Source organism: Symphalangus syndactylus, chromosome 7, assembly GCF_028878055.3.
Source record: "Symphalangus syndactylus isolate Jambi chromosome 7, NHGRI_mSymSyn1-v2.1_pri, whole genome shotgun sequence".
NCBI classification, from domain to species: domain Eukaryota; kingdom Metazoa; phylum Chordata; class Mammalia; order Primates; family Hylobatidae; genus Symphalangus; species Symphalangus syndactylus.
In genome coordinates this window covers 143,226,901-143,244,845 of record NC_072429.2, presented here as the reverse complement: position 1 = coordinate 143,244,845, position 17,945 = coordinate 143,226,901, and the positions used below count along the sequence as shown (strand labels likewise).

General features: G+C 61.4%; 2 protein-coding genes across 6 annotated transcripts; both read left to right on the top strand.

The window, feature by feature from the left end:
- The first annotated feature begins 140 nt into the window (after positions 1–140).
- Positions 141–5,400, top strand: VPS28 (VPS28 subunit of ESCRT-I). 3 transcript variants are annotated; one of them, XM_055287677.2, is made up of 10 exons: positions 141–246; positions 2,063–2,133; positions 2,738–2,766; positions 2,883–2,920; positions 3,174–3,263; positions 3,894–3,999; positions 4,128–4,229; positions 4,671–4,724; positions 4,807–4,898; positions 5,095–5,400. In XM_055287677.2, exons 2-10 carry the CDS (start codon positions 2,097–2,099, stop codon positions 5,210–5,212), a joined length of 666 nt encoding a protein of 221 aa, XP_055143652.1. In that variant the 5' UTR covers positions 141–246; positions 2,063–2,096; the 3' UTR covers positions 5,213–5,400. The 3 variants fall into 3 exon arrangements, with proteins under 3 accessions (XP_055143652.1, XP_063499817.1, XP_063499816.1); XM_063643746.1 differs by having other exon boundaries at positions 192–246; positions 1,072–2,133; XM_063643747.1 differs by lacking the exon at positions 3,174–3,263.
- A 6,470-nt stretch (positions 5,401–11,870) lies between these two features.
- SLC39A4 (solute carrier family 39 member 4) lies at positions 11,871–16,699 on the top strand. Of its 3 annotated transcripts, XM_055284884.2 has the most exons (12): positions 11,871–12,563; positions 13,078–13,359; positions 13,760–13,952; positions 14,068–14,204; positions 14,282–14,453; positions 14,747–14,919; positions 15,081–15,218; positions 15,295–15,426; positions 15,609–15,663; positions 15,787–15,939; positions 16,168–16,355; positions 16,448–16,699. In XM_055284884.2, the coding sequence occupies exons 1-12, from the start codon at positions 12,360–12,362 to the stop codon at positions 16,574–16,576; spliced, it is 1,956 nt and encodes a 651-aa protein (XP_055140859.1). In that variant the 5' UTR covers positions 11,871–12,359; the 3' UTR covers positions 16,577–16,699. The 3 variants fall into 3 exon arrangements, with proteins under 3 accessions (XP_055140859.1, XP_055140860.1, XP_063499136.1); XM_055284885.2 differs by lacking the exon at positions 13,078–13,359; XM_063643066.1 differs by lacking the exons at positions 11,871–12,563; positions 13,078–13,359; positions 13,760–13,952; positions 15,081–15,218 and having other exon boundaries at positions 13,972–14,204.
- The last annotated feature ends 1,246 nt before the right edge of the window (positions 16,700–17,945 follow it).

Below are 17,945 nucleotides of genomic sequence, written 5' to 3'. Positions count from 1 at the left end.
GGCAGGTGGGTGGGCGGGGTAAAACCGGGCTTCGACTCTGCTGCGCCGGTTCAGTCCCGAGGGCTGCGCGGCTGCGGGGAACGGCCCGAAGCCCGGGCGGGCGCAGGCGTGAGGGCTGAGCGCCGAGCTGCCGATGGGGAGGGGTCGCCCCGACGCGCGCAGGCGCAGACGTGAGGGGCGGGCGCCGAGTCGCTGATTGAGCGCGCCCCGCCCCCGACGCCATCTTTCTGACCGCGAGCCGTCCAGGTACTCGGGGTCCGGCCGGTGGGCGGGGAAGGGGCAGAGTGGGGAGAGGCGACCCAGGGCCTGGCACCCTCCGGGCGCGCCTGGACCCCGGCACAGCTTCGGCTGAGCGCCGCAAAAGTCACGTTATTGTCATGTTCTAGAAACTGGCTTTCCTTGCTCATTGTCCACTCCGGGAGGTTGTTTTGCACATTTGCTTGTGGCCGCAGAACGCCCGCTTTCGCTGTTGGGCAGAAGCCCCTGCGTGGTTGGGGCGGTTGGCTCCTCGGCGCTCTCCTGCCTGGCGGCTCCGTGACGGCTGCCGAGCAGCCTCGGTCCCCACCCAGCGGCTCGCAATGGCCTCGACCCCCGGAGAGCTTGACCCAGACGTCCCCTTCCTACATGAGCGCCGCCGCCCTTTCCCGGCCCTTCCGCGGCTGGGGCACCCCAGGTCTTCGGCGCAGGCCGCCTTCCCTCCCTTCTGCTCTTCTCCTATCTCCGGTAGCACCGTCCACTCCCACAGTTAGCCGGCTCAGCGCTGCCCTCCCGGGCCTCTCCACCGAGAGCTTCCTGCGCCTGCCCGCCAGGCCAGGTCCTCCTCCCTTCTCCGTCTGAGTTTACCTTACTGTCCGGCCCATTGGACCAAAAACAGGGGTGTCGTTCGTAACTCCTTTATTTTAATCCTATCTCAAATCCCTCGGCGGATCTGACGGCTCCACTTACAAAGAGAGAACGTCTGGAGCTGGCCCAGCTTCCGTACTAGGCAGGACCTTCCCACGGGCTCTGCTCCCGTTGTTTGTCCACAGCTCGCTGCCCACCTAAGGGCACCTCTCCATCTTCATGCCCTAGGACCCCTTCGTTCGAGAAGCTCCACCTTCAGCTCGTTGGTTCCTCCAAGTTCATGCCTACTTAAAGGCGGGCTGTTACGTGTGTTGTTTCCTGTGCCCCAAACTCTCCTCCTGGGCCATCAAACAGCTGCCTGCCTTCCTCATCACCTCCCTCAACCTCCAGCTTGGACCACACTCCAATGCAGCCCCCGCCCCGCTGTCCTGAGTGTCCACAGTACCTCACTTTTTCCTGGCAGCCCGCATAGCACCCTGTGTGTTCACCACTATTGAGCTCAGGAGAGCTCTTCATGGAGCCCTGGATCTCCAGGACCTGGCACTTACGGGCTGTCTTTTTTTGTTGGTTTTTTTGTTGTTTGTTTGTTTGTTTGTTTTTTTGTTTTTTTTTTTGAGACAGAGTCTCGCTCTGTCGCCCAGGCTGGAGTGCAGTGGCGCGATCTCGGCTCACTGCAAGCTCCGCCTCCCGGGTTCACGCCATTCTCCTGCCTCAGCCTCTCCGAGTAGCTGGGACTACAGGCGCCCGCCACCACGCCCGGCTAATTTTTTGTATTTTTAGTAGAGACGGGGTTTCACCATGGTCTCGATCTCCTGACCTCGTGATCCGCCCGCCTCGGCCTCCCAAAGTGCTGGGATTACAAGCGTGAGCCACCGCGCCCGGCCTGTTTGTTTGTTTTGAGACGGGGTCTTGCTCTGTCTCCCAGGCTGGAGTGCAGTGGCTCAATCTTGGCTCATTGAAACCTTCACCTCCTGGGTTCAAGCGATTCTCCTGCCTCAGCCTCCTGAGTAGCTGGGATTACAGCCGTATGCCACCATGTCTGGCTAATTTTGTATTTTTAGTAGAGACGGGGTTTCACCATGTTGGCCAGGCTGGTCTCAAACTCCTGACCTCAGGTGATCCGCTCACCTTGGCCTCCCAAAGTGCTGGGATTACAGGTGTGAGCCACTGTGCCTGGCTTAGGGGCCATCTTTGAGTCAGCCCTGGCTCTGCTCCCCAGGTCTCAGTGCTGTGGCCCCCCCAGAGCCTAGAGGATGTTTCATGGAATCCCAGCCACTCCGGGCATAGGAGGTGAGTGTGGCTGGAAGGGCGCAGGCTTTCAGCCCCTGCTGCACGGGCTGACAGGCAGTATTGGGTATTTGGGATCGGGGGTGGGGAGGTACCTGACCCTGCTCTCGTACAGCCTTGGGGGTGGCCAGGGGCTAAATAGTTCATCACAGGAACACTGAGGGCTCAGAAACCTCCAGGCAGAACCAGCTTGGTCCTGCTGGGCAGAGATGATGAGCTTCAGTGTGGCCAGAACAGTGGGGGTCCTGGGCACCCTGTGTCACCAAGCCCAGGGGAGAGGCTGTGTGTGATGAGCCTTGTTGGCACTGCATCATGAGCCACGAGCAGGGCGTGGCCACTGTTGTGCAGGTGACTCGGCCAGGGAGCCGCGGTGGAGCTGGGGAGCTGGGCCTGTCCTGCAGCCCCCGGCTTCTCAGAGGTGTTATCATCAGGTCCCCCCACACACTGATAGGGGTGAGGTTGGAACCCCTGTGCTCCAGCTCCCTCTGGGCTCTTTGGGACCCAGCCTGGGAGGCCTCAGGGAGGAAATGAAATGGAGGCTGGGACTGGAGCCTGCCCTTGAGTTCCCTTTGGGGCCAGCCTGCCAGCCCTCTGCCTTCTCCTGCAGCCCCTGGGAACAAGCCGGAGCTGTATGAGGTGAGTGGTGGGTGTCCACCCGGCCGGCATTGGCCAACAGCTAATGCCTGTGTGGCCTCGCCAGGGCCCTGCAGCCCCTGTTGGCACTGGCCCACAGAGCCCGCTCTCTCCGGCAGGAAGTGAAGTTGTACAAGAACGCCCGGGAGCGGGAGAAGTAAGTCCAGGTGCCCAGGCTGCCCCAACACACCCATGTGCATCTGGCTGCCCTGGGGCAGCCCCCCTAGACCCACCCCAAACTGAGGGGTGGGAGGACGCAGGGTCAGGCTGGGGAACTGTTCCTGAGGCACTCCAGGATGGAGCGAGAGGTGGGCAGAGCTCCCGCAGTGGCACCTCCGGGCAAGGGATAGTGCTCTGGGCTCTAGGCTTGGCACCCCGGGGCCTGGCCCGATAGACAGGTGTGTCCTCAGGTACGACAACATGGCAGAGCTGTTTGCGGTGGTGAAGACACTGCAAGCCCTGGAGAAAGCCTACATCAAGGACTGTGTCTCCCCCAGCGAGTAAGAGCCTGCGTCTTTGGAGGCCTGTTCCTGCCCTGCCGGGCCTGGGTGCTCCATAGGCAGCAAGAGCAGGTGTCTGTCAGGCTGTGAGGTGCCCACTTGTGTGGGGTCCACCCAGCGTGAGGAGGGTGCCCCTGGGTCTCAGCCAGGGAAGTCCTGGGGGCTGGTGAGGGACGCGGGCAGAGGGGCAGCTCCTGGGGTGTCATCTGGCCCACTCCCCCACCCTCATCCCCCAGCACAGACAATCTTAAAAGACTGTTGGGAGGCTTGGGGATGTCCCAGGATGTTTTGGGGGGGCTTTGTTCAATGAAGTGACAAGACCCTCACAGGCCACCGCACAGACCATGAGCTGCAGATGGGGCCATCATAACAGAGGGCTGGTCGCTGTGGTTCGGAGGGTGGGCAGGGGTTGGGGGCTGGGGCCTCCACCTGGAGCTGAGCTACAAGCCCCACTATGTGCTCAGGGCCTCACCCCCGAAAGCTACTAGCAGCCCCTCCTCCTTGCTTGGCCTGCCTTTGCCTGTTGCCTGGCCCTGTCTGGGAGCTGCTCTGCCTCTGGACCAGCCGAGGGGGCAGGATGAGCTGGGTGGGGCTGGTCCCATGCTTGGGCAGCAGCTGGCCTCTCCCTAGGTACACTGCAGCCTGCTCCCGGCTCCTGGTGCAGTATAAAGCTGCCTTCAGGCAGGTCCAGGGCTCAGAAATCAGCTCCATCGATGAGTTCTGCCGCAAGTTCCGCGTGAGTGCCTGGTCCTTCCACCCCCGGGGGGCGGGGACTGTCGGGCATGGGTATGGGGTGCCAGAGGGCTCTGGCCACCTGGGGCTTGCTGTCCTGAGAGCCCCAGCACCCACGTCAGCCCCCCACAGCTGGACTGCCCGCTGGCCATGGAGCGGATCAAGGAGGACCGGCCCATCACCATCAAGGACGACAAGGGCAACCTCAACCGCTGCATCGCCGACGTGGTCTCGGTGCGTCCCAGCCCCCAGGGCACATGGTTAGGAGGGCCAAGGCTGCCTGCTGCAGCTGGGCACAAGCGTAGGGTCCTGGGCCTCCAGAGCTGAGCAGCACTCTTGCTGGGCAGAAGGGAACCCCTTTAACTAGGAACGAGGGGTGGGCAGCGTGCGGGGAGACCCCCAGGCCACCTGGACTGCTGTCGTGGGGATGAGCACAGGGTGCGTTCTGGCGGGGTCCCGGCCTCGGGAGAGAATGTGTGGGCCCACCGTCCAGTTCCCACACAGCTCTCTGGGCAGCCGGGACCTCATTCACCCAGGAGGCCGGCAGGGTTTGGGAACAGAGTGCAGTGAGGAGGCCCCAGTGGCAGCTGTGGCTGAGGAGGGGTTGGGGCCTGTGAGCTGCGGGGCCTCCCCCACCCCTGGACACTCGAGCCTCATGTGCACACCCGTCCCCAGCTCTTCATCACGGTCATGGACAAACTGCGCCTGGAGATCCGCGCCATGGATGAGGTGCGGGCATTGGGCTGGCAGGGGGCCTAGGCAGGAGGGGATGGAGCCGGTCCCGGGGTCCCAGCTGCTGTGTGTGTCCCAGATCCAGCCAGACCTGCGAGAGCTGATGGAGACCATGCACCGCATGAGCCACCTCCCGCCCGACTTCGAGGGCCGCCAGACGGTCAGCCAGTGGTGGGTCTCCCTCCCTGCCCAGCAGAGCCCCCCAGTGCCCCCGAGACCCTCCCCGCCAGGCAGAGCCCCCCCAGTGCCCCCGAGACCCTCCCCGCCAGAGCCCCGCAGTGCCCCTGAGGCCCTCCCCGCCAGGCAGAGCCCCCGAAGTGCCTTTGAGACCTTGCCTGTCCCCACATGCCCTGTGCTGCACTCCCAGGCTGCAGACCCTGAGCGGCATGTCGGCGTCCGATGAACTGGACGACTCACAGGTGCGTCAGATGCTGTTCGACCTGGAGTCAGCCTACAACGCCTTCAACCGCTTCCTGCATGCCTGAGCCCGTGGTGCCAGCCCCTGCAGAGAAGGGCGGAGTCTGAGGTGATGACTCCTGGTCCCCTGTCCACCACACAGGCCCTGGTCATCCACACAACTCACTGTCTGCAGCTGCCTGTCTTGTGTCTGTCTTTGGTGTCAGAACTTTGGGGGCCGGGCCCCTCCCCACAATAAAGATGCTCTCCGACCTTCCTGCTTGGGTGGCTCCCCCAGGCCTGCCCTGTGTATTCTCTCCACCCTCCTGGGACTCTCAGCATAGAGCCCTTCTCACCTACCCTCCCCCGACCTGTGTGGTGGCCCGGCCCTGGCTCTGTCCCTGCCACTGCATCCCTCATGGCCTGCATCACTCAGTGACAGCTGCTTCCCTGGTGGGCTCTGCCTGGGCACATAATGGGAGGCAGGAGCGTTTCCGTAGCCCAGAGGCCTGGAGAACAGGTCCACCACCTGGGCCAGGCGTGGCTTGACTCTGGCCACGGGGGAGGCTGAGGCTGCCTGCCACCCCTCCCCACCCCTCACCGAAGCCCAGGGCAGCACCACGTCTCCCGAATGCAGTCAGGTCCCAGCGTACCAGGCCAGGCCGGGCTCAGAGGCGGGGTGCACTTCATGCTGTCAGCTGCTCCACGCCCACCTCTCCACTCAGATGACTGCACCCTAGCCCAGGACTCCTGACTTACCTGCAGCTCCAGCCCATGACTCATTGGGTGGGAGTTTGTCATGCCCACCACCAGGGCCTCTCCCCAAGCCCCTGGGCAAAGCCCAAGAGTCAAGGCTGGGCCTGGTGGGGAGGCAGCGGGTGGTGGACGCCGTCCATTCACAGCATGTGCTGCACACCTGCTGCTGCCCCCAGGGGAAAGCAGCAGACCACACACCACACGGTTCCAAGAGCCACGTGCTTCACATCTTAGCAACTATACCATCAGGACAAGGGACATGCCAGGGTGTCATTGTAGCATTTTTCTTTTTTTTTTTTTTTGAGACGGAGTCTCGCTCTGTCGCCCAGGCTGGAGTGCAGTGGCGCAATCTCGGCTCACTGCAAGCTCCGCCTCCCGGGTTCACGCCATTCTCCTGCCTCAGCCTCTCCGAGTAGCTGGGACCACAGGCGCCTGCCACCACGCCCGGCTAGTTTTTTTGTATTTTTAGTAGAGACGCGGTTTCACCGTGGTCTCGATCTCCTGACCTCGTGATCCACCCGCCTCGGCCTCCCAAAGTGCTGGGATTACAAGCGTGAGCCACCGCGCCCGGCCATTGTAGCATTTTTCTCTCAGCGGCTGAGAACGCCAGAACCGCCTGACATCTGTGGCATCTAGAGCCAATGGAATGAGGTGTGTAGAGAAAGGCAGATGGTGAAAATCAAGTCGCGTGGTGTTCCATGGGGGCTTGGGATGTCGTGGAGGAGGCAGGTGGGCTCTGTGCACAGGCTGAGTGGGGGCTGCCTCTCAGACGGCCAAGGGGGGCCATCAAGCAGGATGATGACGTCAGTGGCTGGAGAGGGAGGCTGAATCCTGCCAAGAAGCCGGAGGACTGGCCAGGGGCACTGCTGTGGGAAGTGGGAAGAGACTGACCAAGGAGCCAGAGAAGAGCCCCCAGGACAGCAGGATCCAGGGCACCCGAGGGAGCTGAGGAAGGGTACTGTCAGGTCGGGCCGTGGGGCCTTGATGTCTTTGACAGGCACATGTGGGTACGGGGTGCTTCGAGGGAGGACCAGCACCCAGAAACGTGTGTGTCAAGGCGGGCAGGTGGCGAGGGAGGGTCATTTTGATTTTTGGTTTTTTTTTTTTTGAGGAGTCGCTCTCTTTTGCCTAGGGTGGAGTGCAATGGCGCCATCTCGGCTCACTGCAACCTCCACCTCCCGGGTTCAAGCGATTTTCCTGCCTCAGCCTCCCGACTGGGATTAAAGGTGCCCGCCACCACACCCGGCTAATTTTGTATTTTTAGTAGAGAGGGGGTTTCACCATGTTAGCCAGGATGGTCTCGAGCTCCTGACCTCAGGTGATCCTCCTGCCTCGGCCTCCCAAAGTGCTGGGATTACAGGCATGAGCCACCATGCCCGGCCTCTCTCCCTTTGTTCCTCTCTGCCTACCTCCCTCTCTCCCTTCTTTCTTCCTTCCTCCTTTTCTTTTTTTCTTTCTTTCTTTCTTTCTTTCTTTCTTTCTTTCTTTCTTTCTTTCTTTCTTTCTTTCTTTCTTTCTTTCTTTTCTTTCTTTCTTCTTTCTTTCTTTCTTTTCTTTCTTTCTCTTTCTTTCCTTTTCTTTTCTTTCATTTCTTTCTTTTTTTCCTCCTTCCTTCCTTCCGTCCACCTCCAGAACTTTTCCATCCAAACAAAGTAAAGCTCCATCCCCATTAAACACTCACGCGCATTCTCCCCCTCCCCAGCCCTGGCAGTCACCCTTCTTTCTTTTTTTTTTTTTTTTTGAGAAGGAGTTTGGCCCTGTCACCCAGGCTGGAGTGCAGTGGCACGATCTTGGCTCACTGCAGCCTCCACCTCCCAGGTTCAAATGATTCTCCTGCCTCAGCCTCCTGACTTGCTGGGACTACAGGGGTATGCCACCACCCTGGCTTAAGTTTTGTATTTGTTTGTTTGTTTTTGAGTTTCCCTCTTGTTGCCCAGGCTGGAGCGTGATGGTGCGATCTCGGCTCACTGCAACCTCTGCCTCCCAGGTTCAAGAGTTGCCTGCCTTAGCCTCCTGAGTAGCTGGGATTACAGGCGTGTGCCACCACGCCCGGCTAATTTTGTTTTTTTGTTTGTTTTTTATTTTTTTTGAGACGGAGCCTCCCTCTGTTCCCATGGCTGGAGTGCAATGGCGCTATCTCGGCTCACTGCAAGCTCCACCTCCCAGGTTCAAGAGTCGCCTGCCTCAGCCTCCTGAGTAGCTGGGATTACAGGCATGTGCCACCACGCCCAGCTAATTTTGTATTTTTTTTTTTTTTTTTTTGAGATGGAGTCTTGCTCTGTTGCGCAGGCTGGAGCACAGTGGCGCAATCTTGGCTCACTGCAAGCTCCGCCTCCCGGGTTCACGCCATTCTCCTGCCTCAGCCTCCCAAGTAGCTGGGACTACATGACCCACCACCACACCCGGCTAATTTTTTGTATTTTTAGTAGAGACGGGGTTTCACCATGTTAGCCAGGATGGTCTCGATCCCCTGACCTCGTGATCCGCCCGCCTCGGCCTCCCAAAGTGCTGGGATTACAGGCGTGAGCCACCGTGCCTGGCCGGCTAATTTTGTATTTTTAGTAAAGATGGGGTTTATTCTCCATGTTGGTCAGGCTGGTCTCAAACTCCCGATCTCAGGTGATCCGCCTGCCTTGGCCTCCCAAAGTACTAGGATTACGGGCGTGAGCCACTGGGTGCCAGGCATGTATTTTTTAAATTTATTTAATTTTTTTTTCTTTTTTGAGATGGAGTCTCGCTCCGTCGCCCAGGCTGGAGTGCTATGGTGTGATCTCAGCTCACTGCAAGCTCTGCCTTCCGGGTTCAAGCAATTCTCCTGCCTTAGTCTCCTGAGTAGCTGGGATTACAGGCTCCTGCCACTATGCCCAACTAAGTTTTGTATCTTTTAGTAGAGACGGGTTTTCTTTTTTTTTTTGAGACGGAGTCTCGCTCTGTCGCCCAGGCTGGAGTGCAGTGGCGCAATCTCGGCTCACTGCAAGCTCCGCCTCCCGGGTTCACGCCATTCTCCTGCCTCAGCCTCTCCGAGTAGCTGGGACTACAGGCGCCCGCCACCACGCCCGGCTAATTTTTTGTATTTTTAGTAGAGACGGGGTTTCACCGTGGTCTCGATCTCCTGACCTCGTGATCCGCCCGCCTCGGCCTCCCAAAGTGCTGGGATTACAAGTGTGAGCCACCGCGCCCGGCCCGAGACGGGTTTTCACCATGTTGGCCAGGCTCGTCTTATACTCCCAACCTCAGGTGATCCGCCCACCTTGGCCTCCCAAAGTAGTGGGATTACAGGCATGAGCCACTGTGCCCGGCCTGTTTTTTGTTTTTTTTTAAATTTTTTGTTATTATTTTTAAGATAGAGTCTTGCTCTGTCGCCTAGGCTGGAGTGCAATGGCGTGATCTTGGCTCACTGCAACCTCTGCCTCTGGGGTTCAAGCAATTCTCCCGCCTCAGACTTCTGAGCAGCTGGGACCCCACCACCATGCCTGGCTAATTTTTGTATTTTTTAGTAGAGATGGGGTTTCACCATGTTGGCTAGGCTGGTCTCGAAGTCCTGACCTCAGGTGATCTGCCCGCCTCGGCCTCCCAAAACCTTTTTACTTTCTGTCTCCATGAATTTGACTGTCTGGGGTCCTCACATCAGTCAGATCACACCGTCCTTGCCCTTTTGCATCTGGCTGCTTTTGCTCATCACAATCTCCTCAAGGCGCATCCAAGTCACGGCGCAGGCCGGTTTCCTTCCTTTTTCAGGCTGAATCATGTTCCACTGTGGATAAGCCACAATGTGTTCACTCATGCATGTTTGGATACTTGAGTTGCTTCCATCTTTTGAATAATGCTGCTATTGAACATGGGCTTATGTTTTTTGTTTTTTTTCTTTTTATAGTCAGGGTTTTGCCAAGTTGTCCAGGCTGGAGTGCATGATGCGATCATGGCTTACTGCAGCTTCCACCTCCTGGGCTCAAGCAATTCTGCCTCAACCTTCCGAGTCGCTGGGACTACAGGCGCCCACCACCACTCAGGGTGCCCTAATTTGTTTTTGTGTTTTTAGTAGAGCTCGGGTTTCACCACGTTGCCCAGGCTGGTCTTAAACTCCTGACTTCAAGTGATCCACCCGCCTCGGCCTCCCAAAGTGCTGGGATTACAGGCGTGAGCCAGCGTCACTGGCCAGTGTTGTTTTTAAGATGGGCCAATTGCAGTGAGCTTGTTGGATGAGAGTGGGCCTGAGGGGCAGGAGAGTGCAACCCCTCTGCTCTGGGGAAGCTGGCCTCAGGCTGGGGCATGGGTAGGTGAAAGCCTCAACAGCTGCTCCTGGGCTACGGAAGAGAGTTTCTGCTGGGAGGGGTGGGGTCACATGAATGGAGGGAATGGAGGAGGCCTGTAGCCCAGCACTGAGGCCTACTGGGGAGGCAGCTGAGGAAGGCCACAGAGTCAGGCCCAGGCCAAGACCTTTGCCCTGAAGCTAAAATAGGCCCTTGAGCCTATTTTAGAATGGGTGGCCTCCAGCCAGCCCATTGGTCCTGGGGTGGTGTGGGAGAGAAAGGGTCAGTTTGGGTCCACAGCATCTTCCGGCTGTGTGTAGAGCGGCCCCCTCATGGTCCTGGGACCCAGAAATCATCTGTACCCCCGGCAGGATCTGCACCCCCGGCAGGATCTCCCCCCCCGGCATGGTCTCCCCCCCACCCCGGCAGGATCTCCGCCCCCCGGCAGGATCTCCACCCCCGGCAGGGTCTCCCCCCCCCCCCGGCAGGATCTCCACCCCCGGCAGGGTCTCCACCCCCGGCAGGATCTCCCCCCGCCGCAGGGTCTCCCCCCACCGGCAGGATCTCCACCCCCGGCAGGGTCTCCAACCCCGGCAGGATCTGCACCCCCGGCAGGATCTCCACCCCTGGCAGGATCTGCACCCCCGGCAGGGTCTGCACCCCCGGCAGGCTCTCCACCCCCGGCAGGGTCTGCACCCCGGGTAGGGTCTGCACCCCCGGCAGGGTCTCCACCCCCGGCAGGCTCTCCACCCCCGGCAGGATCTCCACTCCGGGCAGACTCCCCTAAGGGCCCCCAGAAGGGTACCACTGTGGGTGGGCCCAGCCAGAGGGGCACCATGAGATCCTCCCCTTGGCAGGGTGAGGCCAGCAGGGGAAGCACCCTGACCCCAGGACACTGGGCCTAATGCCCACCCTGCCCCGTCCCGCCCTGTGCATGGCAGGACAGAGTCCTTGGGCCTCAGGCACCCAGCTCCCCACCCCAGCCCCACCCACAACGCTCAGGGTCAGGCTGGCTGGACCGGGTGGGAGGCGGCATCTGGACTCCCCCTTCAGAAGGCAAAGCTGCCCTGAGATCTGCCTTCCCCTTCCCCCAGACTTCCTGCCATCACCACCACAGTAGAGATAAGGCCTCTAGGCTCAAAGGCCAGAGAGGGAGCCCACAGAGAGGGCAGGGCTGAGAGCCACAGCCTCCCTGCCCCCGGGGCTAGAGCTGGGGTCTTGCCCCAGTCTTATCCTGACCCAAGCTCGGCCAGGTGGCTGCCAGGGCCCAGGTCCATCTCCCTGTTTGTCTGTGTTGGAGCTTCCTGGGGCTGTCTCCAGCCTAAGGGAGCATGAGGCAGCAGGCACCTTTTCAGTTCATTTGACTCTATCGCAGTCCCCAACAGGGACCACAGCCCAGGACCCAGGAGGAGGGAGGTCCATGTCCCCACCCCCAACAGGGGCCAGCGAGGTTGTCTGGGCAGCCTCTGTTGGGAGGGGCAGAGGCAGGGACCTGGGAGCTCTCAGGCTCTGGGGGCATCTGTGCACCTCTGCCCTGTGTCCTCCAGCTTGGAGGCAGCCCCCAGATGGAGAGCCAGAAGGGGACACCCTGGCACTGCCTCACAGCTTGGGGGGCAGCAGGCAGAGGACAGAAGCACACCCAGGCTGGCCTGGCGTGTTGGCCCACGCCTGTAATCCCAGCCCTTTGGGAGGCCAAGGCAGGCGAATCACCTGAGGTTGGGAGTTCAAGACCAGCCTGACCAACATGGAGAAACACTGTCTCTACTAAAAATACAAAAGTAACTGGGCGTGGTGGCACTGCCTGTAATCCCAGCTACTTGGGAGGCTGAGGCAGGAGAATCACTTGAACCCGGAAGGCGGAGGTTTCAGTGAGCCAAGATCACACCATTGCACTCCAGCCTGGGCAGCAAGAGCAAAACTCCATCTCAAAAAATAAAAAAGACCACCCAGGCTGCCTGTCCAGGGGACGGGGCCCAGCCCTCGCCCCCCACAGGCAGTGGCTCCAGGCTGTTGGGGAGGATCTGCCGCTGGAATGGTTAACCCAGGCATCTCCAGCAGCCAATCACAGAGCTCTGCAGGAATACCTGGGAGAGGTCCTCATGCAGCCCGGGCGGGTCCTAGCCCAGCCCCAGTCTGGCCCTGGACAACCCCAGCAAAGCCGCCCTCAGCCAGCCCAGAAGCACTGGGCCTTGGCCACAGCAACACCCACTGAGCACACTGGGAGCTGAGTATGGCGTCCCTGGTCTCGCTGGAGCTGGGGCTGCTGCTAGCTGTGCTGGTGGTGACGGTGACGGCGACGGCGACGGCGTCCCCGCCTGCTGGTCTGCTGAGCCTGCTCACCTCTGGCCAGGGCGCTCTGGATCAAGAGGCTCTGAGCAGCCTGTTAAATACGCTGGCGGACCGTGTGCACTGCGCCAACGGGCCGTGTGGAAAGGTAACAGCCCCACCCGACAGGTCCCCCAGCCCTGGCCTCTTCCCGCCTGCTCCGCCCTGCCAGCTGGCGGCAAAGGGCCCTGGGCAAACTCCAAGAGGCAGAGGAGGCCAGCAGCAGTACCTGGGCACCCTGGCCCTCCCCGCAGGCCAGAGCCCACCCTCCTGCTCATGAGGGCAGACAGGCCTGCCTCTCCAGGGACACAGTCCCTCTTCTCCCCAGGACCCCAGGGCCACCTCCCCCTGCCGGCCTTCAGCCGTCAAATTGGCAGTGGCTCCAGGGGAGTCCCCTGGGGATGGGGGACCACTGTTGGGGACCCCTCTTCGTGCACCCCTGTAGTTGGGGAAGCAGAACAGGGGCCTGTGGAGACGGAAGGGTGCAAGGGGTTGAGAGGATGGTGGACGTTGTTGGACCTGAGAGGGAGAGGAAACAGGCCCGCGGGGAAGCCCCTTGGCCAGGCCTGTCTCTCCCCACCCTGGTGGACCCAGCACCCCTGCTCACCCATCTCTGCCCACAGTGCCTGTCTGTGGAGGACGCCCTGGGCCTGGGCGAGCCTGAGGGGCCAGGGCTGCTCCCGGGCCCGGTCCTGGAGGCCAGGTACATCGCTCGCCTCAGTGCCGCCGCCGTCCTGTACCTCAGCAACCCCGAGGGCACGTGTGAGGACGCTCAGGCTGGCCTCTGGGCCTCTCATGCAGACCACCTCCTGGCCCTGCTTGAGAGCCCCAAGGCCCTGACCCCGGGCCTGAGCTGGCTGCTGCAGAGGATGCAGGCCCGGGCTGCTGGCCAGACCCCTAAGACGGTGAGGGAGCGTCCAGGCAGACCAGGGGAATGGGTGAGGAGGGCCCCACGGCCCAGGGGGCCTGGCCTGGCTGCAAAGCCTTCAGGGAGCCTGGGGACCTGGGGAGACGCCTGGGAGTTGGCCTCCAGCTGGGGATTCACAACATGGGGCTCACGACTGGGCAGTTGGGAGCCTGTAGGAGCCCCAGGAGGGGCCTCGTGAGGGAGGAACCCAGAGGCCTGAGTGGGAGCCTGAAGCAGCTGAGCCCGGCAGGGAGGGCTGTGGCTCCAGGGAGGGGCGGGGCTGGTGGGGGCAGATTCTGTAGCTGGGGTGGGAGATGCAAACAGGGGCAGCGGGGTGGATGGCAGAGCTGGATGCAAGGTCACACCAAAGGCTGAGGCGGAGGCACCCTCTTCCCCAGGCCTGCGTAGATATCCCTCAGCTGCTGGACGAGGCGGTAGGGGCAGGGGCTCCGGGCAGTGCTGGCAGCGTCCTGGCTGCCCTGCTGGACCACGTCAGGAGCGGATCTTGCTTCCACGCCTTGCCGAGCCCTCAGTACTTCGTGGACTTTGTGTTCCAGCAGCACAGCAGCGAGGTCCCTATGACGCTGGCCGGTGAGGCCTGGGCTGGGCTGTGGAGGGGGCACCCCCAAGTCCCCAGCCTCTATGTCCCTGGGGGGCAGGGCTGGAGCCCACACAGATTCTCAGTGCCAACTCTTCTCCCTGCCAGAGCTGTCAGCCTTGATGCAGCGCCTGGGGGTGGGCAGGGAGGCCCACAGCGACCACAGTCATCAGCACAGGGGAGCCAACGGCCAGGACCCTGTGCCCCTCATCACCTCCAGCAACAGCTCCAGTGTGTGGGACACGGTGAGCTGCGCCTTGGGGTAAGATGGGGCCCCACTGGGGTCTGCTCAGGTCCCTGAGCCTGTCTTGCCACTCCCCAGGTATGCCTGAGTGCCACGGATGTGATGGCTGTGTATGGACTGTCGGAACAGGCTGGGGTGACCCCGGAGGCCTGGGCCCAACTGAGCCCTGCCCTGCTCCAACAGCAGCTGAGTGGAGCCTGCACCTCCCAGCCCAGGCCCGCTGCCCAGGACCAGCTCACCCAGGCAGAGAGTGAGTGCCCACGCCGACACTGGGCTGGCAGCGCAGAGGTGGGGCCCACGTAGGGAGGAAGGAGTGGCTGCCGAGGATGAGGGATGGAGAGAATGAGCAGGGGCTGGAAGTAGAAACAGCAGACACAGGGGAAGGTGGCGTCGCCAGGAGGGGAGTGGTGCTTTGAGGCAGGAGCGTCAGCCTGAGTGAGGTCCTGGCCCACACTGACCGTCTGCAGCTCTGGTGAGCGACGCTCGGGAAGCAGGGGCTGAGTCTGGAAGAAAAGCTCTCACAGCCGCCTCACCCGTCCCCAGGGTATTTGTATGGCTCCCTGGCCACGCTGCTCATCTGCCTTTGCGCGGTTTTTGGCCTCCTGCTGCTGACCTGCACTGGCTGCAGGGGGGTCACCCACTACATCCTGCAGACCTTCCTGAGCCTGGCAGTGGGTGCACTCACTGGGGACGCTGTCCTGCATCTGACGCCCAAGGTCTGCCCCCACAAACCCTCGACCCTGGCCCTCCGTTCCCCACCATGGACTCCCAGGCCATGCCCTCCCCGGGCCCTTACCCACCCCACCCCCAACCTCTCTCCCTGGGTCTTGGTGGGAGGCGCCCTGGGACCCCCCAGCCCAGCGCCCCTACTCCCCAGGTGCTGGGGCTGCACACACACACAGAAGAGGGCCTCAGCCTACAGCCCACCTGGCGCCTTCTGGCTATGCTGGCCGGGCTCTACGCCTTTTTCCTGTTTGAGAACCTCTTCAACCTCCTGCTGCCCAGGGACCCGGAGGTCAGGCTTCTTGGGAAGGTACCCGGCGGGTGGGTGTGCCGGGGGCCTGGTGGACACTGAGCAGCTACCCTCACAGGACCTGGAGGACCGGCCCTGCGGCCACAGCAGCCACAGCCACGGGGGCCACAGCCACGGTGTGTCCCTGCAGCTGGCACCCAGCGAGCTCCGGCAGCCCAAGCCGCCCCACGAGGGCTCCCGCGCAGACCTGGTGAGTGGGCGCCAGATGCCCCACCCCACGCGGAGCCCCTCCCACGGACCCCTTCCCACGCCCACACTCCCAGCCCCACTCCAGGCCTGCGGTTTGCCTCCCTCGGTGATCTGGGGCCCCGCCCCCGCCCCACCGCGTTCCTCCTCCACTTCCGGGCGGGACTTACTCAAGGCTCCTCCCAGGTGGCGGAGGAGAGCCCGGAGCTGCTGAACCCTGAGCCCAGGAGACTGAGCCCAGGTGAGCCCAGGGGGCGACCCCGGAAGGGCTGGGGGATCTGGGGTTTGTGTGGAAAGCGGTTGGGGCACAAGGCTTGGCGGTAGGGGACAGGCCACGCGAACCCACGGGCTTCTGCGCCCGCAGAGTTGAGGCTACTGCCCTATGTGATCACGCTGGGCGACGCCGTGCACAACTTCGCCGACGGGCTCGCCGTGGGCGCCGCCTTCGCGTCCTCCTGGAAGACCGGGCTGGCCACCTCGCTGGCCGTGTTCTGCCACGAGTTGCCGCACGAACTGGGTGAGCGCAGGCGGGGCCTGGAAGGAGATGGGCGGGGCCGCACAGGGGCTGGGCGGGGAGACTGGAAACAGGTGGGCGGGGCCTAGAAGGAGACGGGCGGGGTCTGACGGCTGGGCGGGGAGACCGGGAACAGGTGGGCGGGGCCTGCTTGTAAGAGGGCGGGGCCGAAAGGAGGTGGGCGGGGAATGTAGATAGGAGGGCGGAGCTGTTGATGTGGACCCGTCCCAGGGGACTTCGCGGCCTTGCTGCACGCGGGGCTGTCCGTGCGCCAGGCACTGCTGCTGAACCTGGCTTCCGCGCTCACGGCCTTCGCCGGTCTCTACGTGGCACTCGCGGTTGGAGTCGGCGAGGAGAGCGAGGCCTGGATCCTGGCAGTGGCTACCGGCCTGTTCCTCTACGTAGCACTCTGCGACATGGTCAGGATGGCGAGGGGAGGGGCTGCTCTGGGCCGGGAGCTGAGCAGAGGAGCTGAGCAGGGGCGCTGACCCGGTGCCCACTTGCTCCTCAGCTCCCGGCGATGTTGAAAGTACGGGACCCGCGGCCCTGGCTCCTCTTCCTTCTGCACAACGTGGGCCTGCTGGGCGGCTGGACCGTCCTGCTGCTGTTGTCCCTCTACGAGGATGACATCACCCTCTGATACCCTGCCTTAGTCCCCCACCTTTGACTTAAGATCCCACACCTCACAAACCTACAGCCCAGAAACCAGAAGCCCCTATCGAGGGGCTTCTCCAACTCCAGTAAAGACACTCTTGTCCTTGGAGCATGGCTGTGCTCTCCTTGTTGGATGGGAAGGGTCCTCAGCTGAGAAAGGACAATTGTGGCACTGCCTTCTCCCCATCGGGGTGCCTCGAAGCCGGGAGAGCTGCACTAAGGGCTCCCCCCCCGGCAGCCAGCCTCAGGCGCCCCCTCTTTGATGTGGAGACCCTGCCTGCCTGAGGAGTGGGGTCAGGAAAATTCACCCAGGTGTGTGGGCAGCAGGTGGGACCCGGTCCCCAAACAGGAATCAAACTTGCTTACCCATAACTGCTTACACAGCCGAGGGCTTATTTCTCTGTCATGGAAAGCAAGCCTGGAGATCATCAGACCAGAGTATGTGGCAGCCCCGGGTTCCTGGGACCCCAGCCTGTTCTGACTCTGAGGCTTTAATCCTGAGTCCCTGTGTGGTGGCCTCCTAGGGCTACCATAACACAGCCTACCACAAACTGAGTGCCTTAAAATCAGAAACTTATTCTCACAGTTCTGGAGGCTAAAAGTTAGGAATCAAAGTGTCAGGAGAGCAATGCTCCCTCTGAAGTCTCTAGGAAACAGTTTGTTCCATGAGCCTTTCCTGGCTACTGGTGGCCCCAGGTGTTCCTTGGTTTGTGGGCAGTATGACTTCAATCCCTGCCTCTGTCTTCACATGACCTCCCCTCCCCTTTTCTTTCTTCTTTTGAGACAGAGCTTCACTCTGTCACCCAGGCTGGAGTACAGTGGCACCATCTCGGCTCACTGCAACCTCTGCCTCCCAGGTTCAAGCAATTCTCCTGCATCAGCCTCCCGAGTAGCTGGGATTACAGGCACCCGCCACCACGCCCAGCTAATTTTTATATTTTTAGTAGGACGGGGTTTCACCATGTTGGCCAGGCTGGTCTCGATCTCCTGACCTCAGGTAATCCACCCACCTCGATCTCCCAAAGTGCTAGGATTACAGGTGTGAGCCACTGCGCCCGGCCCACATGACCTTCTTTCTTGTGTTTCTGTCTCTTCTGATTATTTTTATTGTACGTGACTCTTGTCACCCAGGCTGGAGCGCAATGATGCGATCTTGGTTCACTGCAACCTCTGCCTCCTGGGTTCAAGCAATTCTCCTGCCTCAGTCTCCCGAGTAGCTGGGATTACAGGTGTGCGCCAACATGCCCGGCTAAAATTTTGAAGGGCCAGCCGCTCCACACCTGTGGGTATTTCTCATCAGGTGGGACGAGAGACTGAGAAACGAAGTAAGACAGAGAAACGAAGTATAGAGAAAG